Source organism: Rattus norvegicus, chromosome 20, assembly GCF_036323735.1.
Source record: "Rattus norvegicus strain BN/NHsdMcwi chromosome 20, GRCr8, whole genome shotgun sequence".
Classification (NCBI taxonomy): domain Eukaryota; kingdom Metazoa; phylum Chordata; class Mammalia; order Rodentia; family Muridae; genus Rattus; species Rattus norvegicus.
Genome location: NC_086038.1, coordinates 32,091,596 through 32,117,716, shown reverse-complemented (window position 1 = coordinate 32,117,716; position 26,121 = coordinate 32,091,596). Strand labels below are relative to the sequence as shown.

Below are 26,121 nucleotides of genomic sequence, written 5' to 3'. Positions count from 1 at the left end.
AGCATTTGTTCTTGCAAGGACTAGGGTTCAAGTCCTACGAATCCATGGTGGCTCACAACTCTCTGTAGTCCTAGATTTAGGTGATCAAACACACATGGTAGGCATGCATGCATCCTGGAAAAAGTTTCATATTCGCACAGTAAGATAAATAACTCTTAAAAAAGAAAAGCCTGACGCGAATACAGACTTCCTAATAGTTTAACTATTTCAAACTTCAATTATTCTGTTTACTAGGAAAATAGACAGAAAATGATAAAAAGAAAGTTCCAATGTGGAGCAAGATATAGTAAGTGATATTTAAAACTTTGGATTAAAAAAGCACTTAAAATAGGAGTAGGAATAACCACCAAAAAGAACTCTAGGGCTAGTGAGAGGGCTAAGTGGGGAAAGGTGCTTGCAACCAAGCCTAGTGACCTGGGTTCAATCCCTAGGACCCACAGGATAACGGAGTGAACCCACTCTTACAAATTGCCCTACGACTGTCACATCTGTCCTGTGATATGCTCAAGCCACCGCTCAATAAATGCAATAACTATAAACTGCTAAAACACATGTGATAACAGCCAACCTCAGGTCACCAAAGGACTGGAAAGGAAAAACCAATACATTATTTCTGCTATTAGTTTGGTAAACTTTGAGTATTTATGAAAAAATGCTCATGGTTAACAAAGATGTGGGGTCAGCATTCACTATAGATTCGGAGGTAAATTATAACTTTCTAGAAAACAATTTGTTAATAAATATCAAAGATGGTACTTTTTTTTTTTTTAGCCCTGATCATCAAGGAACTTATTTGAGATTATTCGATCAGGAGTCTGTGTGGAAAGCTGCATATAGCAATCTTATACCAGGTGGGGATAGATATTTAAAAAGTTGTTTTGAGACAGTTTCTCTGTGTAGCCTGACTGTCCTGGAACTCATCCTGTAGACCAGGCTGGCCTCAAACTCAGAGATCCCTTTGGCTCTGCCTCCTGAGTGCTGGAACTGAAGGTGTGAACCACCATCACCTGGATAAAATTCTTTAAAATGTAAATTTATGTGTTTATAATTGGCAGTGCTGTGGTTGAACCTAGAGCCTTGCATATGGCAAGATAGTGCTGTACTATGGAGTCCCGCACCGACTCTATTTTTTAATTGATAAATAAAAACCTAAAATATTGTATTATAGTAGTACAGTATTTGATTGAATTTTCTCTGAATGTTATGAGTTCAGTCTTTTTCAATTCTTTTTTTCCTTTTTTGCGGAGAAGTCTTTCTTTCTTTCTTTCTTTCTTTCTTTCTTTCTTTCTTTCTTTCTTTCCTTCCTTCCTTCCTTCCTTCCTTCCTTCTTTCTTTCTTTCTTTCTTTCTTTCTTTCTTTCTTTCTTTCTTTCTTTCTTTCTTTCTACCTTCTATACCTTGGTGTTTTGCATGCATGTGTATCTGTGTGAAGGTGTCAGAACTCCTAGAGTTGGAGCTACAGACGGTGATGAGTTGCCATGTGTTGCTGGGATTTGAAACCAGGTCCTCGGGAAGAGCAGTCAGTGCTCTCTTAACCGTTGATCCATTTCTCTAGCCTGTAGTTGTTGTTGTTGTTGTTATTGGTGGTGGTGGTGGTGTGTGTGTGTGTGTGTGTGTGTGCGTGTGTGTGTGTATGTGTGTGTGTGCATATATGTGTGTGTATGTGTGTGCGTGTGCGTGTATGTGTGTATGCATGTGTGTGTGTTTATGCATGTGTGTGTGTATGCATGTGTGTGTGTGCACGTGTGTATGTGTGTGTGTTTTGAGTCAGAATCTCATTCTCTGGCCTGGTTTGAATCAATCCTTATCTTAGACACCTGAATGCTGGGATTATCGATCTGAAGCGCCATAAGTGGCTTATGTATCAGGCAGCGTTCTTCTTATGCTAAGTCAAGCGTTTCTCTTGACTGAGCAAGTGTATGTTAAAATGAGTGTAAATGCACAGTAGCCCACTCAGTTCCATTAGTGAAGGAGGAAGTGAAGAATTTGATTCGTTCCAGCTCAGGTGCCAGAGTAGAGAAGGCTGTGCCAAGGAGTAGGTGTTGCAGCAGCCAAGAGAGGCTGTGATGTGGGATCAGGCTTGTGTGCTGGCGGTAGGTAACTGGAGCGACTGGAGCTTTGCAGGGAGAGCTGAAGTCCAGGCGTCTGAGAAAGGGGTCCTAGGATGTTCACAAGGAACACAGCTTGCCTACGCCTTCGAAATCGGAAAGCTAGTAGTGTCCCGAACCCCTTTGGACCTCAGCTATGATACAGAGTTAGCGACAGAACACGTTTTGTAGGGTTGTGGAGGTGGTTTATTGAGATACCACATAGAACGGCTCTGAAAGTGCCCGGGAAGGACTCTATAAATGTGACCTCTGATGATTATGAGGGGGATTGTGAATGAAAGGAAGTTGCTGACACAATTTACCTCTTCAGAATACTGAAGAGGCTCCTTGCCCAAGGCCACTTGGCTGCCACTCTGGGCAGCTGGCTGATTTTTCTCTCTACCAGTGGTGACAACCAGGAGGCAGGGTTGCCATGTTATGGCTTTGTGACCATCAGGACTCTCCCATTTCGGTGTTTAACACGGACACAAACTTTCTATTTTGCCTTTATGAGTTAACATAATGTTTGAAGGGATGGGCAAATAGAAATTACAAATCAGTTATCGTTCATCTGAATTTATATTATTAGGATCTAATCATCCCATAGGAATCAAAACTTCATTTTGAACAAGTTCAGGGAAGCAAAACGTCCTATTAAACATTAGAAGCTAGGCATGGTGGCTCATGCTCATAACCCCAGCACTGTAGAGGTAGAGGCAGGAGGTTAGGAGATTAAAATTAGGGAGGGTCACCTACTGCCCCTCTACCAGGGCCAGAGCTACTGTGCTTAAGCAAAGTTCAGGCTCTGCTCTCCTGAGTGCCATGTGGCCCCCAGGGGCTTCCCGGACCAGGGACATTCCCGGGTTCTCTAGTGGTAATTTGAGCCACGGACATTGACATCGACCCTTGCTATTGCATAGCTACAGACTCAGGCATGGCCCTCAGTGGCATTTCAGGCTGGGACCTCACCATGGCCCCAGGTGGCAGGGCTGACCACTCATAACAGGCCACTCCTCTCCACCCTTGAGTCTTGAGTTCTATCTCTTCATAGTCCTCAAGCTGCCCCCTGTTCTCTTTCTCTTGCATCTGACCACCATACACTTGCACACTGTGGTGGAGCCTGCCGCAGGCTGGCCAAAGAGCTGGCAGGCCCCCGGGTGACAGCCTCCATCTGAGCTGTGTGGCTTGGTCAAGTGCGTATCCTTTGCCTGTCTGTGCCAAAGGCTGGAAGGCAGGTCTTAGGGAGTGGGGTGGGGCACAGTGGTCTACAGGTCTGTCTTCCTCCTCCCATGCTGCGCTGCCTGGATTTGACTTAATTTGATTTCGTGTTTAGGAGACCGAGGCATAAAACAGCTTTGCCCACCAAGCCGAGTATCAGGCTGGGATAGCAAAGCGCTGTCATCCACGCTGCCCTTGACTCTTACAGGGGGAGGGCGTATACTTTTAACAGTTTGCGTGTCTTTATTGAACAGTAGTTACCCATCTGACACTGTTCCGAGTCTAGGAAATTAAGACTGAAACGTATGGGAAAGAGTGAGTATATGTTGGCTTAGCCATGGGCTGTCCTCTGTGACAGCACCCTGTTTCCAGAGGCCACACTGAATGCCTAAACCACACTTCAATTTCTTGTGACATGTTTATAGAACTGGAAGCCAAGGACGCTACTATGCCCCTTGCTGTATTGATTGCTTCTCTAATTCAGTGGTTCATATCAATAATCCTTTTTTATGTTGGTGTTTGGTATATGGTCTCACTGTAATCTTGGCTGATCTAGAACTTAGTATGTAGACTGGGCTGTCCTCGAACTCATAGAGATCCCTCTTCTGCTGCCTTCTGAGTGCTGGTATCAAAGGTATGTGCCAACGCACAGATTAACAAACTTTTTTAAATTCCTTTTTTACTATTTTTGAGGCTATAATGTAATTACACCATTTACCTGTTTTCTTTCCTTCCCCAAACCCTCCCATGTACCCCATTCTTGGTTCTCTTTAAATTACATGGTCTTTTTCTCTTACTGTTGTAATATATGTATATATGTATGTGTGTGTGTACTATACATATATATATATGCATGTGTGTTTGTGTATTATGCATGTGTATATATAAGTCATATATAAAATATATACTCATAAATACAGAGGCAGAATCTGCTCAGTCCATATAATGTGATGTGTATTCCTTTGTTTTCAGGGTTGACCATTTGATATTGGATAGCCATCGGTATGCTCTTCCCTGGGGAAGACCATTTCTTCCACTTTCAGCATTCCTTAGTTGCCTGTTATTCTTTATTTTAGATTGAGGCCCTGTGGGCTTTCTCCCTCAGCAGATTCTCAAAGGGAAATGGTGTGGCAAGCCTATAATCTCTGGGTTCAGGAGGTGAGGCAGTTGGATTGACGGTTCTAGACCAGCCTAGGGTACGTGGTGAAATACTGTTTTACCTCACCAGACCAAACCAACTCAAACCAAATCATGGAGATTCTGATCAGGACCAAACAGTGCTAGAAATGTCCACGTAGGCTGTCTCTGCCTGTGGTTTGAACAAGTCTGTAGAGTAGAGCATGGCTGAAAGTAATTCCTACTCATGGGACACCATGCCAGTACTGATCTCGGCATTATGGGCTGGTATTGCTGTCTTTCATTCTCTTCCTGTAGATGAAGGACTACACTCAAACAAGGACCAGAAAAATGTGCAAGTTATAGACCCTCCTCCAATTCCTTTTATTTTTCTTAGACCACCCCCAACAACAACAACAACAACAACAACAACAAAAACAAAGTAAACAAACAAAAACTCAACCCCAAACCAACCAACCAAGCAACCATTGAAAACTTCTTGCATAGCAAACACAAGGCTCTGGATTTGATTGCTAGCACTGGATAAACCAAACCAATCCAAACCAAACCCAAACCCCAGAACAACTAAACAGAACCACGTTTCGATCCGGTATACTCTTTTGGAGGCCATCCTATGCTACACAAGACCCTATTTCCCAAACCAGTAAGATAAAACAAAATGAAACAGAAAATTTCTCTTAAAAATCTTTGTTATTTTAAGTGACTTGTATGTGTGTGAATGTCTCTCTGTGTGGGTTCCTGCACGTGGATGCAAGTGTCTGTGAAGGCTAGAAGAAGATATTAGTTCCTATGGGATGAGATTCTTGATGGTAGGGAGCAACCTGATGTGGGTGCTTGGAACTAAACTCGAGCCCTCTGTATATATACATGGCAGTCTTAGCCACTGAGCTATCTCTCTAGCCCCAACAAATGCCCCTTCCTTCCTTCCTTCCTTCCTTCCTTCCTTCCTTCCTTCCTTCCTTCCTTCCTTCCTTCCTTCCTTCCTTCCTGTCTGCCTGCCTTTCTTTCTCTTTCATTTCCTTTCTTTCTTTTTTTACTCTTTTAAATTGTTATTTTACGTATATGAATGTTCGGTCTTTGTACTATGTGCATGCCTAGTGTCTGCGGAAGCCAGAAGAGGGCATCAGATCCTTAGGATCTGGAGTCACGGGTGGTTGTGAGTTACCATGTAGGTGCTCAGAATTGAACCCCAAGTTTTCTGCAAGAGCCAGCGCTCTTAACTACGGCCCCATAAATGCCTTCTTAACAATTTCAAATATGTGAGGCAAAAAGAGAGAGATTGTGTTTGTTTTGTTGTTTTCTGTTTGTTTGTTTGTTTGTTTGTTTGTTTTTTCAAGGCAAGGGTTCTCCGGGTAGCCCTGGCTGTTCTGGAACTTACTCTGTAGATCTTGCTGGTCTCAAACTCAGATCCACTTGCCTCTGCCCCCAAGTGCTAGGATTAAAGGTGTGTACCATCACCACCTGGTTGATAATTTACGACATTCCAAATTTGTGGAATTACTCAGTAACCCATAGTCACTGGGTAATTAAAAAAAAGAGGACAATTGAAAATAGTTTTCTTTTCCTAATTCAGGAGACCTAACCCACAGATTCACTTAACTGGCCACGATATCCCACTGTCCTTTCAGAGCCACACTCTCATACCCATTCTTGCAGATGCTGCAGAATTTCTAGGTACTACATACACAATCTGTACCAGATTAGATGACTTGAAGACACTTGGAAAGTCACTCTACCATTGGAAAACCCTGAGAGGAAAACCATTCACAGGAGGTTAAAAGAAGTGTAATGGCACCTTGGTGAGGTATCGATGATACTGATGGTGTTGATTGTGTCTTTTGTTCCTTCTTTATTGCAGGGCAGGCAGCTTGACAGCGGCACCCGGTACAATCTGAGTGAGGCAGTGAGTAATTACTTCTCTTGTCAAGAACTTACAGTTTGTGTTGGTTTAAAAAAAAAAAGGAATATCAAGTCTGTTTTATTACAATAAGAGTAATTGCTAAATAAAGTCTCCTTTACTCATTTTTGGTGAAAAAAGTTCTGTTGGAAACAGTGAGAAGTCTGAATTATAGAATTCATTAAAAATGAAATGTGTTGGGTTGGGGATTTAGCTCAGCCGTAGAGCACTTGCCTAGCGAGGACAAGGCCCTGGGTTCGGTCCCCAGCTCCGAAAAAAAGAAAAAAAAAAGAAATGTGTTAAAGTAGAAAAAAAGCAAAGGACTTATACAGCTGGGTGACTTGAGATAAATGACTTAATATTTTATTATGTGATGTCTGATGGTAAAAGTTGGGCTGTACAGTTCTTGTTTCTTTCAGCAATTATGTTTTGTGGCTTTATTATTTTTCTTCATGCAGATTCACTTACCTAACAAATGTTTATTGACTTAACACGTGTACGTGGCAGGCACTGGGCTAGGCAGAAGGAGTTTACAACTGAGGCCTGTGTTTGAAGGAACCACAAACCTTTCAGACACATACATAAAACCATGAACAGAAAACATAATAGCGTTGTTATCATGGGACAAATAAGAGGTCACACACGGGGCCAAAGAATACCTCACTTGCCCGTAGGGCCTTCAGGCTAAAAGAGGAAGAGTTCCCAGCACAAAGATTCTTTTTTCATCTTTATTAACTTGAGTATTTCTTATTTACATTTCGAGTGTTATTCCCTTTCCCGGTTTCCGGGCCAACATCCCCCCAAACCCCTCCCCCTCCCCTTCTCTATGGATGTTCCCCTCCCCATCCTTCCCCCATTACCACCCTCCCTCCAACAATCACGTTCACTGGGGGTTCAGTCTTAGCAGGACCAAGGGCTTCCCCTTCCACTGGTGCTCTTACTAGGCTATTCATTGCTACCTATGAGGTCAGAGTCCAGGGTCAGTCCATGTATAGTCTTTAGGTAGTGGCTTAGTCCCTGGAAGCTCTGGTTGCTTGACATTGTTGTACATATGGGGTCTCGAGCCCCTTCAAGCTCTTCCAGTTCTTTCTCTGAATCCTTTAACGGGGGTCCTGTTCTCAGTTCAGTGGTTTAATGATGGCATTCGCCTATGTATTTGCTGTATTCTGGGTGTGTCTCTCAGGAGAGATCTACATCCGGTTCCTGTTGGCCTGCAATTCTTTGCTTCATCCATTTTATCTAGTTTGGTGGCTGTACAGTACAAAGATTTTTAGACTTTCCCCGCTTGAGATCCTTTTTCCTCTAAGGAGATTTCACACGATCTTGGTGTATATGGGAGAATAACTGGAGACAGCTCAGTGGGAATAGGTGCCAGCCACTAATCTGACCATCTGAGTTCAGTTCCCAAGATCAGCATGGTTGGACGGAAAGGACTAACTCCTGTAGGTGGGTGCTGGGGACTGAGCCTAAATCTTCTGCAAGAGCAGCAAATGCTCTCAACCATTGAACCATTTCTGTAGCCCTTTAGTTAAATGTTTGATTCTGTAAGATACTCAGCAACTTTAACATTTTCCAAAATTGACAGGTATTTTAATTTTATAATTGTCAATGCTGAAATACATCTTTGCATAAACATGTAACATAAAATGGAGGGCTACTTCAGAAATGGCAAGGAATCCTCTCCTAATCCCAAGTCAAAATTCAAAGACCAAATGCAGAAAAATTAAGTTTTTTCTTGGGCAATTATATACATGGCTATAACAGGTCTGATTATTTCCTCTTCCTTTTCTCATCTCTATCCAAATCCTCACATACCCATAGTCTCTTTTCTAGATTCATGACTTTTGGTTTGATTTTGGAACTAATTTAGTGTAGCCATCTATGTGACTATTGGATTAAAACTATCCATTAGAGCCTGGTGGAATCTCCATGGGGACAAAACTGAAGGCAATGACTCCCTTTGTTCCTAAATCTTATTAGCAGCAAAGGGTAGGAGCTCTTCAGCCTCTCCTCTACCCTTGTCCGACAGTTGGTGCACTTGCTCTTGTGTACACTCCACACAGGGATCTTTAGCTTCTGTGAGTTCAGGATTCCAATGGCTGTGTCTTACTCAGACATAGAGGGTTTTGAAAAATCTCTTCCCTATCTTCTCACTCATACATTTCTTCGACCTTTGTTGTATGATGTTGACTGAGCCTCAGAGGAGATGATGTAAGTGTTTTGTTCAGAGCTGAGCACTCATGTATCCTATATTTGTAGCCCATTGGCCAACCATGGATCTCTGTATTTTATTTACTGGAAAACGAGGATTCTGTGACTGCGGCTGAGAGTCACCTTTGTCTATGGATATCGACATAAATATTTATAAGGCAGTATAAAACCATGTCAATTTAGCTAACCAGCAGTCTCCAGTTCTCTTATAACAATAGTTCTAATCCCTTTTCATTCTGATCATCTTTAATACAGTTCTTCATGTTATGGTGACCCTCAGTTATAAAATTATTTCACTGCTACATTTTAACTGCAATTTTGATGCTGTTATGAATCATAATGTAGTTGCAACCCACAGGTTAAGAGCCACTGCCTTTTAAGGCCTGTCATCTCCCCCACTATTGGCTTTTGACCAGGTTTACTCTCCTAGACTCTCCTGGAGTGGGCCTTAAATCCATTAGAGAGCAATTATTTACCTCTACCACAAGGTACCACTACTGCACAAACGGCCAAACATCGACTTTTAAAATGAAGAATTCTAACAATATAATCCAAAGATATGCTAATTTGCTACTCCATGTTGGATACTTGTTTTATACTTCTATTGCTGGAATAAGAAACCATGATGAAGGCAACTTATAGAAGAAAGAATATATTGGGGGCTTTCAATTTCAGACTGTTAGAATCCATGACCTTGGCAGGGAGTATGGCAGTAGGCAGGCATGGTGTGGAGCAATAGCTGGGAGCTCCTATCTTGAGAAACAATCACAGGGCAGAGAGACCAAATCTTCTTCAACAAGACCACACCTCATAATCCTTCCCAAACAGTTTCACCAACCAGGGACTAAGTGTTTAAGGATATGAGCCTATGGCGCTATTTTGGGAGGAGAGTGAGGAGTCAGAGAAAGAAAATGTGATCCTGGTTTAGGCATCACCAACTTGCAAATGGAGAACGTGCAGGTGGGAGGGACTCAGCGTGTTACATGCTGACTCTGTAGGGGGACTCAGGCATAGGTGTCTAACGAGAGGGTGCACGACACAGACAAGGTGGGAGCCATGAGCCATCTGTGAAAGCGGAGACCAGGACAGCCATGGGATGACATTTGAGAGCAGCTTTGGGATAAAAGCAGGCAGAATTTAACAGATTCAAACCTGGTCTAGCTACTAGTTTGGGCATTTTGCCTTGTTGTAAGCCCTGGTTTTGAGTCTTGCTGGGTGTGTGGACGTAGAGGGAGACTCATGGTATGCTTGATGCTTTGTTGCCCTGGGAGTCACCTGAGATATCTCTTGGGGTCTCATCCTGCCAAGGACTTAATGTTACTCTGCTTCCCGGCCAGCTTGCAGCGAGCCACATTAGCATTTTCAGTAGAGCTCTATTTCTAAGATACAAGGTGGTGCTTCTCATTACTATGTACTTTCTAAGGACAAAAAAATGTCTCATTTCTTCACACCTATTTCCCATTTCTTGTAGTGCATCCAAGGATGTCAGTTTTGGAACTCTATAGATCAGGAGAAGTGTGCTTTGAAGTGTGTAAGTATTACTTATTGTTACATATTTTAATATGGGGCCTTATGTAGCCCAGACTGGCCTCAGGCTCACACATAGTTAAGGATGACTTTTAACTTTCTGATCTATCTCCAGAGTGCTGGGATTACAGTCAGGTACCACCACGTGAGCTATGTGGGTCCCAGGGATTGAACCTGAGCCAGCAATCTACCAACTGAACCATTCTCCAGCCTCCTAATATCTTTTTCTGTTAATGAGCCCATTTTTAGACCATGTCTTATCCATCGACAAGAGTGGAACACAAAGCAGGTGCTAACACTTGCTGAGTACATGAGTGGGAACGCCACATTTGTTTCTAGGCAACCATCCAGGAAGCTGCTAATGTGGGCAGAAGAACCTGCTGGATTTGTTAGCCAGAGCTATTGATGGCTTTCAGTTCAGTCTGTCTCCCTTGAGCTGCAGCTGTCTTCAAGTATGCTGAGAAGTTTCTAGTAGATGACCCATTTTATTATTTTCCTAATGATGCAAACATCATAATTTTTTGAGATATTAACATAGTAGCTTACCTGGACGCCACCTCCCCCCAACCCTTTCTCTCAGCAGGGTCTCCATATGCTCTTGAATTTGAGATTCTCCTGCATCACTCTCTAGGGCTGGGATTATAGGCATGTGCCACCATGCCCACATGAACTCCTATTGTTTGGTCTTATGGTTGATTAATATTGTTAGAAAAAAAATTCTGTTGGAGGGAATGCACAACTGACTTAACTAAAGTTACCTGCGACTTTCAGGACTTTACATAACTTTCCTTTCTTTCTGTTTTTTTTTTCCATGCAGAATGATACATATGTCACCATTTGTGAGGTGAGTTCACAATCACTTGCAAAGAAAATATGCTCAAACTCAAGTCTGTGTTCTTAGACTGCAAAAGGCTATTAAAGGAAGATGAAGAAATTCTCAGCCACAAATCTATTTATTTTTTTTTATTTTTTTTCTATGAGAAGTGTCTAATGGGAGGGTCTAATCCCATTTTGGCAAAGACATTTGCTGTTTTCTATATCTGTATGTATATGTAAGTTTTTATTAATATGTATGTGCATATATACAAATTCACACATGCATATACACATACATGTATATATGCATTCACAGACACTCATATATAAATATATGTATGTACACACACACACACACACACACACACACACACACATATATATATGTATGTCTATCATCCCTCCGTACCCAAGGGGGAATGCTTCCAGGAACTCTCAAAATTCACAAATTCTTCCATATTCAAATCCCTCATTGTAAATGCAGGAATATGACCTATACATATCCCTACATCTTTAAATCATCTTTATTTCACTTTTAATAGTTAATACCTCAGAAATAGCTCATCCCTCCCCTCCCTCTCCTCCATACTTTTGAGACAATATTTCATGTAAACTACACTGACCTCAAACACTCTCTGTAGCTCAGGATAACAATGTATTCCTCGTCTTCCTGCCTCTGCTGCCATGTTATGAGCCTGTGCCACCATGTTCAGTTTAAATAGTTTTTTTTTTAATTTTATTTATTTATAGTATGTATGTGAGTACACTGTAGCTGTCCTCAGACACCAGAAGAAGACATCAGATCTCATTACAGATGGTTGTGAGCCACCATGTGGTTGCTGGGAATTGAACTCAGTACCTTGGCAAGAGCAATCAGTGCCCTTAACCACTGAGCCATCTCTCCAGCCCTTACATAGTTTTTAAAACTGTATTGTTTATGAAATTAAGACAAAAGAAGTGTATGCATGCTTTAAATATATGTACATGGTTTCCTAAGATGCAATTTCAAATACTTTTGCTGCTCAGTTGGCCAAATTTGAAAAATACACAGAAATTTATAACCTGAGTACAAGGGCAAACTGTAACCTCAATCTAATACAGAAGATTATAATTTTCAATGTTGGACAACTGGGAGGCTGGGTCTGGCAGGGAAGAAAGGATAGAAGAGTGCACTCTGGGATATCTTTGCTGAGAGCATTTTCTTAAAACATTTTTTAACGTTTATTTACTTATTTTGTGTTTGTGTTGGATAGGTGGATGTGCTCACGGATGTGTGTGGAGATCAGAGGACAGTTTGCAGGGGTCATTCTCACTTTCCACCATGTGGGTTCTTGGGATGGAAATCAGCTTGTCAGCTTTGCCACAAACGCCTTAAATCACTGAGCCATCTTTCTCCAAACAGTGCGCACTGCCATACACATTTACATCACATTAAATGACACCTGTTAGGCCACGTGTGGTGGTGTATATCTGTATTATATACACTTAAAAGGTAGAGGCAGGAGGATCACCCAATCCAAAGATAAAACTAAGGAACAGTAAAAAAAAAACCCAAAGAGAACCCTTTAATTCCATTCCATTGGCCAAAATCCCTTGCTAACACTGAATCATTTTCCCCTTCTTTTCTGCAAAGACTTGCTTTATTTTTCAGTTATAAAACCTGGTTGTGGGATGGTAAGATGGCTCAGTGAGTAAAGGAACTTGCTGCCAGATCTCATGGCTTGGGTTTGAAAGCCAGGAAGCCACATGGTGAAAGGAGACTATCGGATCCTGTATGCTGCCCTCTGATCTACATGCTTGGGCCATGACATGAGCTTCCACCCCAGTGAATAAACAAACAAACAAACAACAAACAACAAGTAAAATAATAAAATCGTTGCTCTGCTCTGCTTGGATGCCTTGGAACCTGAGCTGGAACTATGCTACCTTGCCTGAGGCTGGATGTTCATGGTTACCCCTGAATAAGCATCAAGGCATAGACCTTCCTGTTTAACAGGAAGTAAAACTATACATTGGGGCTTTAAATACTCAGTAGTCAGTGGCTATGTAGCATCCAAGCGGATTTCCCCTGTCAGTGGATAGAGTTGAGGTTTAGTTGACATGAAACACCCTCGATGAGATGAAAAAAAAAAAAAACAAACAAACCAAATTTCCTCAGAACCCTATTATATGATCCAAGCATCATTCCTCTTACATGACAGCCATTAGGACGACTTTGTCAGTGAGGGAAACCAAGGAGAGTCTCACATGCCAATCGCTGTGCTTCCTGGTGGTCCATGCTTACATGTGCAATGTGATTCTTTTTCCCTATGAGAGTTTTAATTCAGTCATCTATACCTTTTGGGAATCAAGCACTTTCATCATGAGTGTTTCCAGCATGGGAGGTTTGTATTATGGAGTCTTTGGAGGAAAAGCTTAGAAATGGTAACTTAGAGATTAGAACCCAGAAGATGATGATGCCACAGGATCATTTAAAACATAGCCTGTGATTAGGGTAGCATGTAACCTTTGGACAGAGGGTAAATGCAGGCTTCTTTATTTCTGGAAGACGTTTTGTGGCTTCTTATTGCCATTTGACAGCCTCACTGCCCTTGTGTCTGACCCAACTTGAGTCCCTTTCCCCACATTCTTTGTCAGACATCGTGGCTTCAGCTCTTCTACAACTGTAGGTGGCTCTTCCTACATCTAGAGGTCTATGTACCCCACGAACACTATCACAACCTCTGCCCCTCTGCTCAAGTCTTAGTTGAGAGGCAACTCTGCACTGTTTCAGCAGATCACACTAAAAGGACGTCTCCTAGTCACGCCCCGTGGCTTTGATCTTCTTACTTCTTGCTCCTGTTGTCCTGACACAGACCAGTTCTACCGAGCTCAGCCACATTCATTTTTTATTATCTGGGGTGTTTGCTTTAAACTTGCCATTCATTTATTTTATGTCCCGTTCTAAGACAATGTAAATTCCACAAAGGTAGGGGACTATGCTGTTTGCCTCCATGTTCTTATGGCTGAGAACAATATTTGGGACAAAAAGAGAATTTAATAAATATTCTTGAATGAATGAAAGATCTTTTAGAAAGGAATGTCGCAATTCATATGGAGGTTAGAGGGATGTTTCTGCCTTGTGTTAAGAAAATTAGGAAAGGTGTCAGCAGCCTATGAGCCAGTCTGGGAAGCCAAGGGATAATAACGATTGTCTCAGTACTGTGGGAAAATGATAGTGAGGGTAGACTGGACTCTGGCAGGTGGATGAAGTCCTTGGACAGAAGAGTGTTGGCAGCCCAGTATCCTGGAATAGATGGGCACAAAATCAGTGGTCCTCAACCTGGGGAGCATATCAGATATCTTGTATATCAGATATTTATATTATGATTCATAACAGTAGCAAAATTACAGTTAGGAAGTAGCAATGAAATAATTTTGTGATGGGAGGTCACTACAGCACGAGGAATTGAATTAAAGGGTCATAGAATTAGGAAGGTTGAGCATGGTCTAGAAGCTTCTGGCTTAGTTCTGTGAACTGCTTTGAAACAACCACGTCTTTGTGGTTAGCCAGGCATTTTAGGCTTGGGAAATGCTGGCTGCTGCCCTTCATCATAAAGTCTGATGTTGCTTTGCCTCCATGAGTGGGGCGGCATAGCTGACAGTTTAGCCTCCACTCCAGATAATGTTGAACCTCTCAGATTGATGTTAAGTTTATTTTATCTTCCCCTGAAAAAAATAAACACGAAAAACAGGACCACAATTTCCTTTTTTCCAGGATAGCCTATATTTCCAAGTAATAGCCATTTCTAAACAAAATCCTTTGATTCCTGGAAGAAAAATGCTCATTCTATGGAGTGCTTTTGTCTCCTGGTGGTTTGTATTTTCTCCACCTTGGGTAGCTGTGCTAAACGAGCTTTACTCAAATCTTCAAAGAGGATGTGAGAAGTAACTGAATCTTTAAGTTAAACAATCCCAAGCCTAAAGCACAGTATTTGAATTAATCCTTAACTAAGTAAACCCAGGCTTATCGGCCCGACTTCTTTCGGTGCACAGTTCAAACATCTTCAAGTTAATATTTGCATGTTACGTCTCTTCTTTCCAGGGCAGGTGTCTTGTGTTATGGTTTCTCCCACCATCCTGGGACTGACAGCAGGCTGTTCCTGGTATTGCAATTATAAACGGGAGGACAGCAGGAAGATTGAGCACAGCCTCTCTGGACTTTTACGATGTGTGCTTTTCCCGCATGAGTTTCTTTTCTCTGTAGCTAAGGGTGAAACATCCCAAGTTGTGGGCAATTCGGGTTTCAGTTCTCAAATATGTACCCTGCTTTCTGCTTTAATGAGATAAAGGTGTCCATTGTCATTGGGCTGTTGGAGACCTTAAAAGTCAGCATTGGTTTGAAGACATCCATTAGAATGTAGAGTATTATATAATTGACTATATAATAGTCAATTTTTAATTCTAAGGATAATAGGGAAAATACTACAAATAGAAAATCAAATGCATTGTCTTGGGCTGGAATTTTAGTTTTCTAGATCATCAAAACTTTGACCAAGATAGTAAAAATAAAATGGGACTATTAAGTTTAGTGTTTGTTTTTGTTTTGTTTTCTTTTTCCTCAAACTATAGAATGACAGGGACATGGAATAAATTCAGTAGATCGAGAGTAAGCAAAATGAAACAGAACAAATTCAAATATACAAGGCACTCTGCAGGGTTTCTTCTTGGGAGGAAGGGAATGTTCTAAAATCACAATGAGTCAATGATGACACGATTTTGGAAATTACCACCAGAACTTCTGTGCACCTTAAATGCATGTGCTCTTTGTCATTCTTTTTTTCCTCCATGTTTGAGACAGATTCTTATATAGCATAGGCTACCCCAAACTTTATGAGAGTAGCTAAGGACAGCCTTGAACTCCTGACTCTAGAAAGGGCTAGGATGACAGGCCTATGACGCCTCGCCTCACTTATAAAGTTAGAAAGTTCATTTAGGTTCCTGATTTTGAAGCTTATCAGCAAACCTGGCACCTCGCCTCACTTATAAAGTTAGAAAGTTCATTTAGGTTCCTGATTTTGAAGCTTATCAGCAAACCTGGCACTGATCCCCACCACCTGTCTTCCACAGAGGGAGTCCTGTGAGGTCGGCTGCAGCAACGCGGAGGGTAGCTACGAAGAGGAAGTGCTGGGTAAGAAAACGATTGAAACACCTACACTCCCGTATTAACAGCATAGGAAATATTTGTATATGAGACTTGGGTGGCTCTCGCCTGTAGAGCCAGCACCCAGGAGGCTGAGGTAGGATGGCTGCAGCAAGCTTAAGGTCAGCGTGGGCGGCGGAGTGGCGTCCTGTCTCAAAACCCAAAAACTGTCTCTGACAAGAATTGTATATGAAAAGCATCCTGTGATTTCAAATACTAGGGTCATGCTGACGAAGAGAAGAGCCAATAGCCTGTTGTAGATAAAATACAGGGAATGTGAAACACTGACACTTAGGGCAGTATTGTGTCTTCAACATTAGTAGGTGTATTATCTATCTATCTATCTATCTATCTATCTATCTATCTATCTATCTATCTATCATCTATCTATCTATCTATCATCTATCTATCTATCCATCTATCTATCAATCTATATCTATCTATCTATCTCTCTATCATCTATCTATCTATCTATCTATCTATCTATCTATCATCTATCTATCCATCTATCTATCAATCAACATCTATCTATCTATCTATTATCATCTATCTATCTATCCATCTATCTATCTATCAATCAATATCTATCTATCTATCTATCTATCTATCTATCTATCTATCTATCTATCTAAGACAGTGGGCTCTCAGGGCCCAAATGACCTTAGGTTTATTATGTAGTTAAGGGAGACCTTGAACTCCTAATCCTCCTGCCTCTAATTCTATTCTCCTGGGAATAATGTATCACTGTACTCAGTTTTATAGGGTTCTCAGGATCAAATTGTAGGTTCTTATGCATGCTAGGCAACCACTCTATTGATGAGCTACATGCCCAGCCCAAGCCTGGGCTAGCCCAAGCCCAGCCCTATTCTAATGAGGGCATTACATCCTGAACAGACTTGATATCAAGGAAGGCTGCTGTTTTGATGAGCTGAAGATATCAGGGTAATTTATTTAATGTGAAGTAATCCAGGGCTGAATTTGGAATGGGTGGGAAACTCGTGTGTGTGTGTGTGTGTGTGTGTGTGTGTGTGTGTGAGAACGTAAGTGGCTTTGTCCCAATGCACCAATTTTCCAGTGATGTCTGGAGGTCCAGAACTTGGTTGATTCAAATCAATCAATTGAATGTTTCACAAGCTGTCATTTTTCTCTCAGAGGCTAGTGTTTACCCCACTGGTTGTTGGAAATTGGGAGGAGAGTGTTACCTGCTGTCCCAAGATACTCTGCCCCTTAGTGTCTCATAAACAAAAGAAACAGAAAAACAATACTCTGCATTTCTGTAAACGGGTTGAGCTGTGACATTATTTTTTATCTTTGTTGTGAAGGTTAACTATACATAAAATCTGTATTTGTGATTTCTAAATGATACAGAAAAGCATCCCAAGACATTGCAGAAGTGCCCTAGGGCGTCATAACACTCTCAGGGAGGTAACAGGATAGTTTCAGTCCTGAGGGATCCAGGACAAGTGGGTACCTACTGGATGCTGTTGGCTCTACTGCTCAGGTGTGGTTCATGGCATAACAATGGAGCTCACTGTACTCTTTCTATGATGTCATAGTTAAAAAGGTTGAGACTTTGGGTGATATCTTATGTAACAAGAACTTCCATAAAAACTAAACGCAAACTCTCATCAATGGACAGATCATGGAAATAGAAATTAAACAGAGACACAGTGAAACTAACAGAAGTTATGAACCAAATGGATTTAACAGATATCTATAGAACGTTTCATCCTAAAACAAAGGGATATACCTTCTTCTCAGCACCTCATGGCACCTTCTCCAAAATTGGCCATATAATTAGTCACAAAACAGGCCTCAACAGATATAAGAAGATAGAAATAATTCCCTGCATCCTATCAGGTCACCATGGACTAAGGCTGGTCTTCAGTGACAAAAATGACAGAAAGCCCTCATACACATGGAAGCTGGACAATGCTCTACTCAATGATCACTTGATCAAGGAAGAAATAAAGAAAGAAATCAAAGATATTTTAGAATTTAATGAAAATGAAGACACAATTTACCCAAACTTATGGGACACCGTGAAAGCAGCGCTAAGAGGAAAATTCACAGCTCTGAGTGCCTCCAAAAAGAAACTGGAGAGAGCATCTACACTAGCAGCTCGACAGCACACCCGAAAGCTCTAGAACAAAAAGAAGCAAATACACCCAAGAGGAGCAGACAGCAGGAAATAATCAAACTCAGGGCTGAAGTAGAAACAAAAAGAACTACACAAAGAATCAACAAAACCAGGAGCTGGTTCTTTGTAAAAATTAATGAGATAGATAAACACTTAGCTAGATTAACCAGAGGTCACAGAGAGTGTATCCAAATGAACAAAATCAGAAATGAAAAGGGAGACCCAACAACAGAATCTGAGGAAATTCAAAAAGAACCATCAGGTTCTACTACGAAAGCCTATACTCAAGAAAACTGGAAAAGTCTGGATTAAATGGACAATTTCCTAGAGAGGTATCAGGTACCAGAGTTAAATCAGGGTCAGACAAACTATCTAAACAGACCTGTAATTCCTAAAGCAATAGAAGCAGTCATCAAAAGTCTCCCAACTGGTCCCCAATGGAGGAGTTAGAGAAAGGATTGAAGGAGCTGACAGGGTTTGCACCTACCTAAGAACAACAACACCAACCAACCAGAGCTCCTAGGGAGAGTGTACGTGGACAGATCCATGGCTTCAGCTGCATATGTATCAGAGGATGGCCTTGTTGGGCACCAATGGGAGGAGAAGCCTTTGGTCCTGCTAAAGCTTGATGCCGCAGTGTAGGGGAATGTCAAGGCAGGGAGGTGAAAAAGGGAGGGGGAACACCCTCATAGAAGAAGGGAGAGGGAGAATGGGATAGGGAGTTTATGGATGGGAAACCAGGAAAGGGGATAACATTTGAAATGTAAATAATAAATATCCAATTAAAAAAAGTCTGTGAACCATAAAAGGCCCAGGATCAGATGGGTTTAGTCCTGAATTCTATCAGACCTTCATAGAAGACCTAATACCAAGACTCTCCAAACTATTTCACAAAACAGAAACAAAAGGAACACTATCCAATATGTTCTATAAAGGCACAATTAAACACCTATATCTAAACTATACAAAGACCTAAAAACAAAAGAGAACTTCAGAACAATTTCACTTTTGAATATTGACGCCAAGATACTCAATAAGATTCTTGAAAACCAAATCCAAGAACACATCAAAACAATTATCCATCATGATCAAGTAGGAATACAGGGATGGTTCAATATATTGTAAATGCATCCATGTAATCCACTATATAAACAAACTCAAAGAAAAAATAACACATTATCATCTCATTAGATGCTGAGAAAGCATTTGACAAAATTCAACTCTCCTTCATGACGAAAGTCTTGAAAAGATCAGGAATTCAAGGCCCATATCTAAACACAGTAAAGGCAATATACAGCAAACCAGTAGCCAACATCAAGCTAAATGGAGAGAAACTTGAAGCAATCCCACTAAAACAAGGGAGTAGATAAGGCTGCCCACTCTCTCTCTCTACCTATTCAATTTAGTACTTGAAGTCCTAGCCAGAGCAATTAGACAACAAAAAGAGGTCAAAGAGATACAAATTGATGTATATAAGAAATACTCAAGTTAATAAAAAAAATAAAAAAAGAGATACAAATTGAAAAGGAAGAAGTCAAAATATCACTATTTGCAGATAATATGATAGTATAATTAAGTGACCCCAAAATTTCCACCAGAGAACTACTAAGCCTGATAAACAACTTCAGCAAAGTGGCTGGGTATAAAATTAACTCAAACAAACCAGTAGCCTTCCTCTACTCAAAGGATAAACAGGATGAGAAAGAAATTAAGGAAATGACACCCTTCACAATAGTCCCAAATAATATAAAATATCTTGGTGTGACTTTAACCAAGCAAGTGAAAGATCTGTATGGCAAGAACTTCAGGCCTCTTAAGGAAGAAATTGAAGAAGATCTCAGAGGATAGAAAGATCTCCCATGCTCACGAATTGGTGGGATAAATATAGTAAAAATGGCCATCTTGCCTAAAGCAATCTACAGATTGAATGCAATCCCCATAAAAATCTCATGCCAATTCTTTGCAGAGTTAGAAAGAGCAATTTGCAAATCCATTTGGAACAATAAAAAACCCAGGATAGCCAAAACAATTCTCAACAATAAGAGAACTTGGGGAATCACCATCCCTGACCTCCAGTTGTATTACAGAGCAATAGGGATAAGAACAGTATGGTGTTCGTACAGAGACAGACAGATAGACCAATGGAATAGAATTGAAGACCCAGAAATGAGCCCACACACCTATGGTTGCTTGATCTTTGACAAAAGAGCTAAAACCATCCAATGGAAAAAATGACAGCATTTTCAACAAATGGTGCTGGCTAAACTGGAGGTCAGCATGTAGAAGACTGCACATTGATCCATTCTTATAACCTTGTACAAAGATCAAGTCCAAGTGGATCTTGGACCTCTACATAAAACCAGATACACTGAAGCTAATAGAAAAGAAAGTGGGCAAGAACTTCAAACACATGGGCACTGGGGAAAATTTCCTGAACATAACACCAATGGCTTATGCTCTAAGATCAACAATAGACAAATGGGATCTCATAAAATTGCAAAGCTTCTGTAAGGCAAAGGACACTGTTAATAGGACAAAACAGCAACCAATAGATTGGGAAAAGATCTTTATCAATCCTACATCTGATAGAGGGATAATATCCAAAATATACAAAGAACTCAAGAAGTTAGACTCCAGAGAGCCAAATAACCCTATTAAAAATGGAGTAATAGAGCTAAACAAAGAATTCTCAACTGAGGAATATGGAATGGCTGAGAAGTACTTAAAGAAATGTTCAACATCCTTAGTCATCAGGGAAATGCAAATCAAAACAACCCTGAGATTCCACCTCACACCGGTCAGAATGGCTAAGATCAAAAACTCAGGTGACAACAGATACTGGCAAGGATGCGGAGAAAGAGGAACACTCCTTCATTGTTGGTGGGATTGCAAAGTGGTACAACCTTCTGGAAATCAGTCTGGAGGTTCCTCAGAAAATAGGACATTCTACTACCTGAGGACCCAGCTATACATCTCCTGGGCATATATGCAAAAGATGCCCCAACATATAACAAAGACACATGCTCCACTATGTTCATAGCAGCCTTATTTATATTAGCCAGAAGCTGGAAAGATGTATTTCAATAGAGGAATGGATACAGAAAATGTGGTATATTTACACAGTGGAATACTAATCAAGCTATTAAAAACAATGACTTCATGAAATTCTTAGGCAAATGGATGGAACTAGAAAATATCGTCCTGAGTGAGGTAACCCCCCACAGATGGTATACACTCACTGATAAGTGAATATTAGCTCAAAAGCTGGGAATACCCAGGATACAACACACAGGCCACAGGAAGCTCAAGAAGAAGAAAGACTAGTGTTTGGATGCTTCAGACCTTCTTTCAAGTGGGAACAAAAATACTGTCCCATATACAGCCACCAAACCCAGACAATATTGTGGCTGCTGAGAAGTGCATGCTGACAGAAGCCTGATATAGTTGTCTGCGAGAGGCTCTGCCAGAGCCTGACAAATACAGAGGCGGATGCTCTCAGCCATTGAACTGAGAACGGGGTCCCCTGTCGCGCGCCCAATGTCCCGCCAGCAAGAACGACGCGTGGCAACAGGATTCTTCTGCGAGCAAGCCTTTACTGTGTTACAGCTCTTCTTAGTGTTACAGCTCTCTTAGTGTTACAGCTCTCTTGAACAGGGACTCCGAGCAGCAAAATCGCTCGGCTTATATAGACAACAGTATGCTAATTATCTCTCAGGGATTGGTGGGGCTTGGATCACCCCACTACTTGTCCTCCAGGGATTGGCGGAGAATGAATCACCTCATTAGCATATTAACAGTCAACTAACACCTGGTGAATAAACCGCACATGTGCAGTACCGCTGTTCACCACTAGAGGGAGCCCTAGCAAGGGGACAAGCCTGCACATGCGCAGTAAGTCGTTTATATCCAGACAAGGCTGGATGTCGGCGCCATCTTTGTTTCGCCGCGCCGCTCTCTACATCTCCCCCTTTTTTGTTTAATAAAATGACTGGTCTAGATCTGGGTGTCACGTCAATCTTGTCATTGCTCCTGTCTTAGGTCGTTCTCATCCAAACTCGGCCTTACCCATCATAGAGTTACCCTATCGCCACCGGGCCCCGTGTCTTAGGTTGGTCCGAGTTCGAGGAAAGTTGCCCGTCCCTGGATACAATGACTCCACATGACTGTGACAAAAATGATCTAGGGCGAACTCTTGATCTTTCAAAGAGGCCAGCCATATGTTGGGAGAAGCACCCTTTTTAATGGTGGTCATAGCCTGGTAAACAACCATTTTGTGTCTGGCATGTTCTCTTTTTAAACAGCCAATAAGCCAGAGACCTCTCTACAGTCCCCAGTGGAGGAGTTAGAGAAATGACTGAAGTAGCTGAAGGGGTTTTCAACCCCATAAGAAGAACACAGTATCAACCAACCACACCCCCCAGAGCTCCCAGGGACTAAGCGACCATCACAAGAGAACACAGAAATGGACCTGTGGCTCCATCTGCATATGTAGCAGAGGATGGCCTTGTAGGGCAATGGGTGGAGATGCCCTTGGTCCTGTCAAGGCTTGATGCCTTAGTGTAGGGGAATGTCAGGGCAGGGAGGTGAGAGGGAGTGTGCGGGTTGGTGAGGGAGCACCCTCATAGAAGCAGGGGTTTGGGGTGGGATAGTGGGTTTCTGAAGGGGAAACCGGGAGATGGGTTTAAAATGCAAATAAAAATGCAATAAAGAAAAAATCTAAGTGCAAGATAGGACTCAGTTACGGCAGTACTCAATTAGTTTATGCAAACCAGAGAAGCTGTGAAGTGTTCAAGGGGCACATGATTGCCATTAACATACAGTAACTTTTATTTAAGGTTTGAAATAAATATGTATTTTGACCCTTTAAAATGTGTGCTATTTAAATTTTCTGTTACATTTATGTGTTTTAATAAGATTCATTATTTTTAATTATGTGTATATATGCGTGTCCATGCGTGAGTTTGTGCACATAAATAAAAGTTCCCACGGAGGCCAGAAGGTCAGATCCCCTTTTGGTGGAATCACACCTAATTGTGAACCATTAGACTTGTGTGTTGGGATCTGAACTCAGTCCTTTGCAAGATTACCAAGTGTTCCTAATCACTGAGCCATCTCCTCAGTCCCTAAATTGTGTCAGACTGTGCCCTAGTACGCTTGCGGAGATTAAAGAACAACTCGTAGGAGCTAGATCTCTCTCTCTTCATCGTTCATGTGCTGTGAATTGAACGAGGGTTGTAAGACTCAGCGGCAAGCCCCCTTACCCTGTGTGGCCATGCTGGCAAGCTCTTTTTGCTGCCTTGTTGTTTGTTCTAAGTAAAGCTCACCTGTAGCTGAGGTTGGACCGAAACCCTCATTGTGTAGCTGGGCCTTAGACTTGCAGTCTTCAGCCTGCCTGAGCCTCCTGAGTGCTGAGATTACAGCTGTGTGCCACCAGGCCTGGCTAATGTGCCACTGTTTCAAGCATCTGCTAAGTTGTTAGGACACAGTTTTGGAATCACAAGTGGTCCTATCATTCCTTTGTTCCAAAGAACCACGAAAAATTTACTAAAACCAAGAATGCCAGAACTGAAAAAGGTGTAAACCTGATTCACAACTTTTAAAAAAGAAATTATAATTGTAATACCAGCTTAGTTACATACATTTTTCAGACTATAAGATAGTCAAGTTTTTGCCTAAATTTCTCATCTGCTTCTGATCTGTGCAATATGGCTTGAATGATGAGTCAACAGTAGATAAAGGCGTTTTATTGCCCACACACCTAGGTCTGTCTGTAAGTAAATGGGGCCCAAAAGAAGACCGGTCAGTCTCAGAGCACTGTTGCCTGCTTGTGATAAAAAGAGAAAGACTGCCTTGAATATAATTTATTGCTCAGGTGTATTATTGAGCAGGAGAGACCTGGACAAAACAGGCACACCCATCCACAGGAGTTAAAAGTGACGGAAATGTTGTTTTCTCCCCAGACAACACAGAGCTTCCTACAGCACCCTTCGCATCTTCCATTGGAAGTAACGGGGTGACATTACGATGGAACCCTGCCAACATCTCTGGAGTAAAATACATCATTCAGTGGAAATATGCCCAACTTCCGGGAAGCTGGGCTTACACAGAAGTACGCAAAACTATATCCTTATCTAAACAAAGACGTCTTGTTCCTAAATTATTCAAAGCTTCAAAATATCATGCCTTTCTCACCCATGCTTTTGGTTTGCAAACTGTCAGTTGCCGGTGCTCAAGTAGTTCTTAAAATGTTTAAATGGAAGATTATTTATGGAAAAAAAAAATCAAAGATTGAAGCCGGTTGTGGTGGAAGAGGGTATAAACCCATCATTTGGTGGACTGAGGATTGTGAGGCCAATCTGGGCTAGGCAGCAAGTTCCAGGCTAGCCTGAACTTCAAATGAAACACTGCCTAAAAACAAAAAACAAAAGCAAGCAAACGAACAACTACAATGACAAACTAAAGCCCACCAATACCACTACCACCACTAAAGTGAGACCGATGTCTTAAATCACATGGTAATGAGGAGTGTGATGAAATATGAGGACATCTTGCTCTATCACATTAAAAGTTAGTCATCTTTTGGATCAGCGTATCCATAGTCTATATCATTGATTAAACTATCTCTATTAAGGTTTTTAGATTGACTGTCACGATATCGGTATTATGATACCTGTATGTAGGATTCAATACTATCTGGAGTTGCAAGCTTCCATTGGGAGTTCAGGGGAATATCTCCTGTGGATGAAGAAAATGACTTATTGACATTAATGCATTCTAGCACAGATCAAGTATGGTGGTTGTATTAAGTGAAACTTAATATCTGATACTCTAGAAAAAAATATATATTCTACAAATATCATTCCTTCAGCAGAGCATTGTAGAACCACTTATGCTATTGATCATTACCTGCCCTGCCTTTAAAGGAATTCCAGCTAGGGTGAAGGGCAGGAGGGAGATTCTCATAGTGGTGTGTTTTAATTTAGAACTGTAGGTATGGTAGCCTTTCAGGATGGTCACTTTTAGGAAAGCATGAGCAAGTTCAGGAAAAATTCAACCAAGACACCAAATATAGTAACATGGGAATATTCAAGTAAATCCTTAGGGTAAGGGCTGAATGACTGAGCCTTAGCTCTCCCATTTCGAGGAAGGAGAGGGTGGTATGAATAATACAGACCGATGTCTGAAAGCTCAGCTCCTGGTCTGTTTCACACTCAGAAGGGTCTGGGCAGCCACATCTCCAGTGGCACACGTGTCTTCCACAAGTTAACCTGAACTCCATGACCCAGTGGGGCGGGCGTGGTGATTGGACAAATGTTGACTTCTGTCTCTTCTGGATCTAGACTGTGTCTAAGCTCTCATACATGGTGGAACCCCTGCATCCATTTACTGAATATATTTTTCGAGTGGTTTGGATTTTCACAGCCCAGCTGCACCTTTATTCCCCGCCAAGTCCCAGTTACAGGACTCATCCTTATGGAGGTAGGCATATGTAAGTCACTGGGGACATAAGGACATTGTTCTGAAGCTTCGCTTTCATTTGTTTTTGTTTTAAGCAAGGGAAGAAACTGAGTCCTTTGGTATTCCATTTAATCATTGAGCTCTTAACTGTGTGCCTGGTAACATTTACAATTTTTCAGTGATCAAAACAATGACCCCTGCTCTTGTTAAGTCCACATCTTCTTCGGTGGGAAATGTGGTCACGACTAAACACGTGAGGGTGCCGGTTAGCTATTGTTAACTCGATACAAACTAGAATCACTAGGGAGAGGAACCTCAACTGAAGAACTGCTGTCATTAGATTGGCCTGTGACAGCATTTTCTCCACTAATGATTGATGGGGGAAGGCCCAGCCCACTGTGGCTGATGCCACTCCTGGGTGAATGGTCCTGGGTTGTGAGTAAGCCAAG

At 41.6% G+C, this 26,121-nt stretch overlaps 1 protein-coding gene across 5 annotated transcripts in view; it reads left to right on the top strand.

Moving 5' to 3' along the window:
- Positions 1-26,121, top strand: part of Ros1 (ROS proto-oncogene 1, receptor tyrosine kinase) — a 151,348-nt gene that overhangs the window by 8,959 nt on the left and 116,268 nt on the right. For all 5 annotated transcript variants that reach the window (XM_008772862.4, XM_039098447.2, XM_039098445.2 and 2 more), the window contains 6 exon segments: positions 6,300-6,344; positions 10,021-10,080; positions 10,894-10,920; positions 16,002-16,062; positions 24,175-24,323; positions 25,555-25,693. In XM_008772862.4, the coding sequence (XP_008771084.1) occupies positions 6,300-6,344; positions 10,021-10,080; positions 10,894-10,920; positions 16,002-16,062; positions 24,175-24,323; positions 25,555-25,693 (481 nt within the window).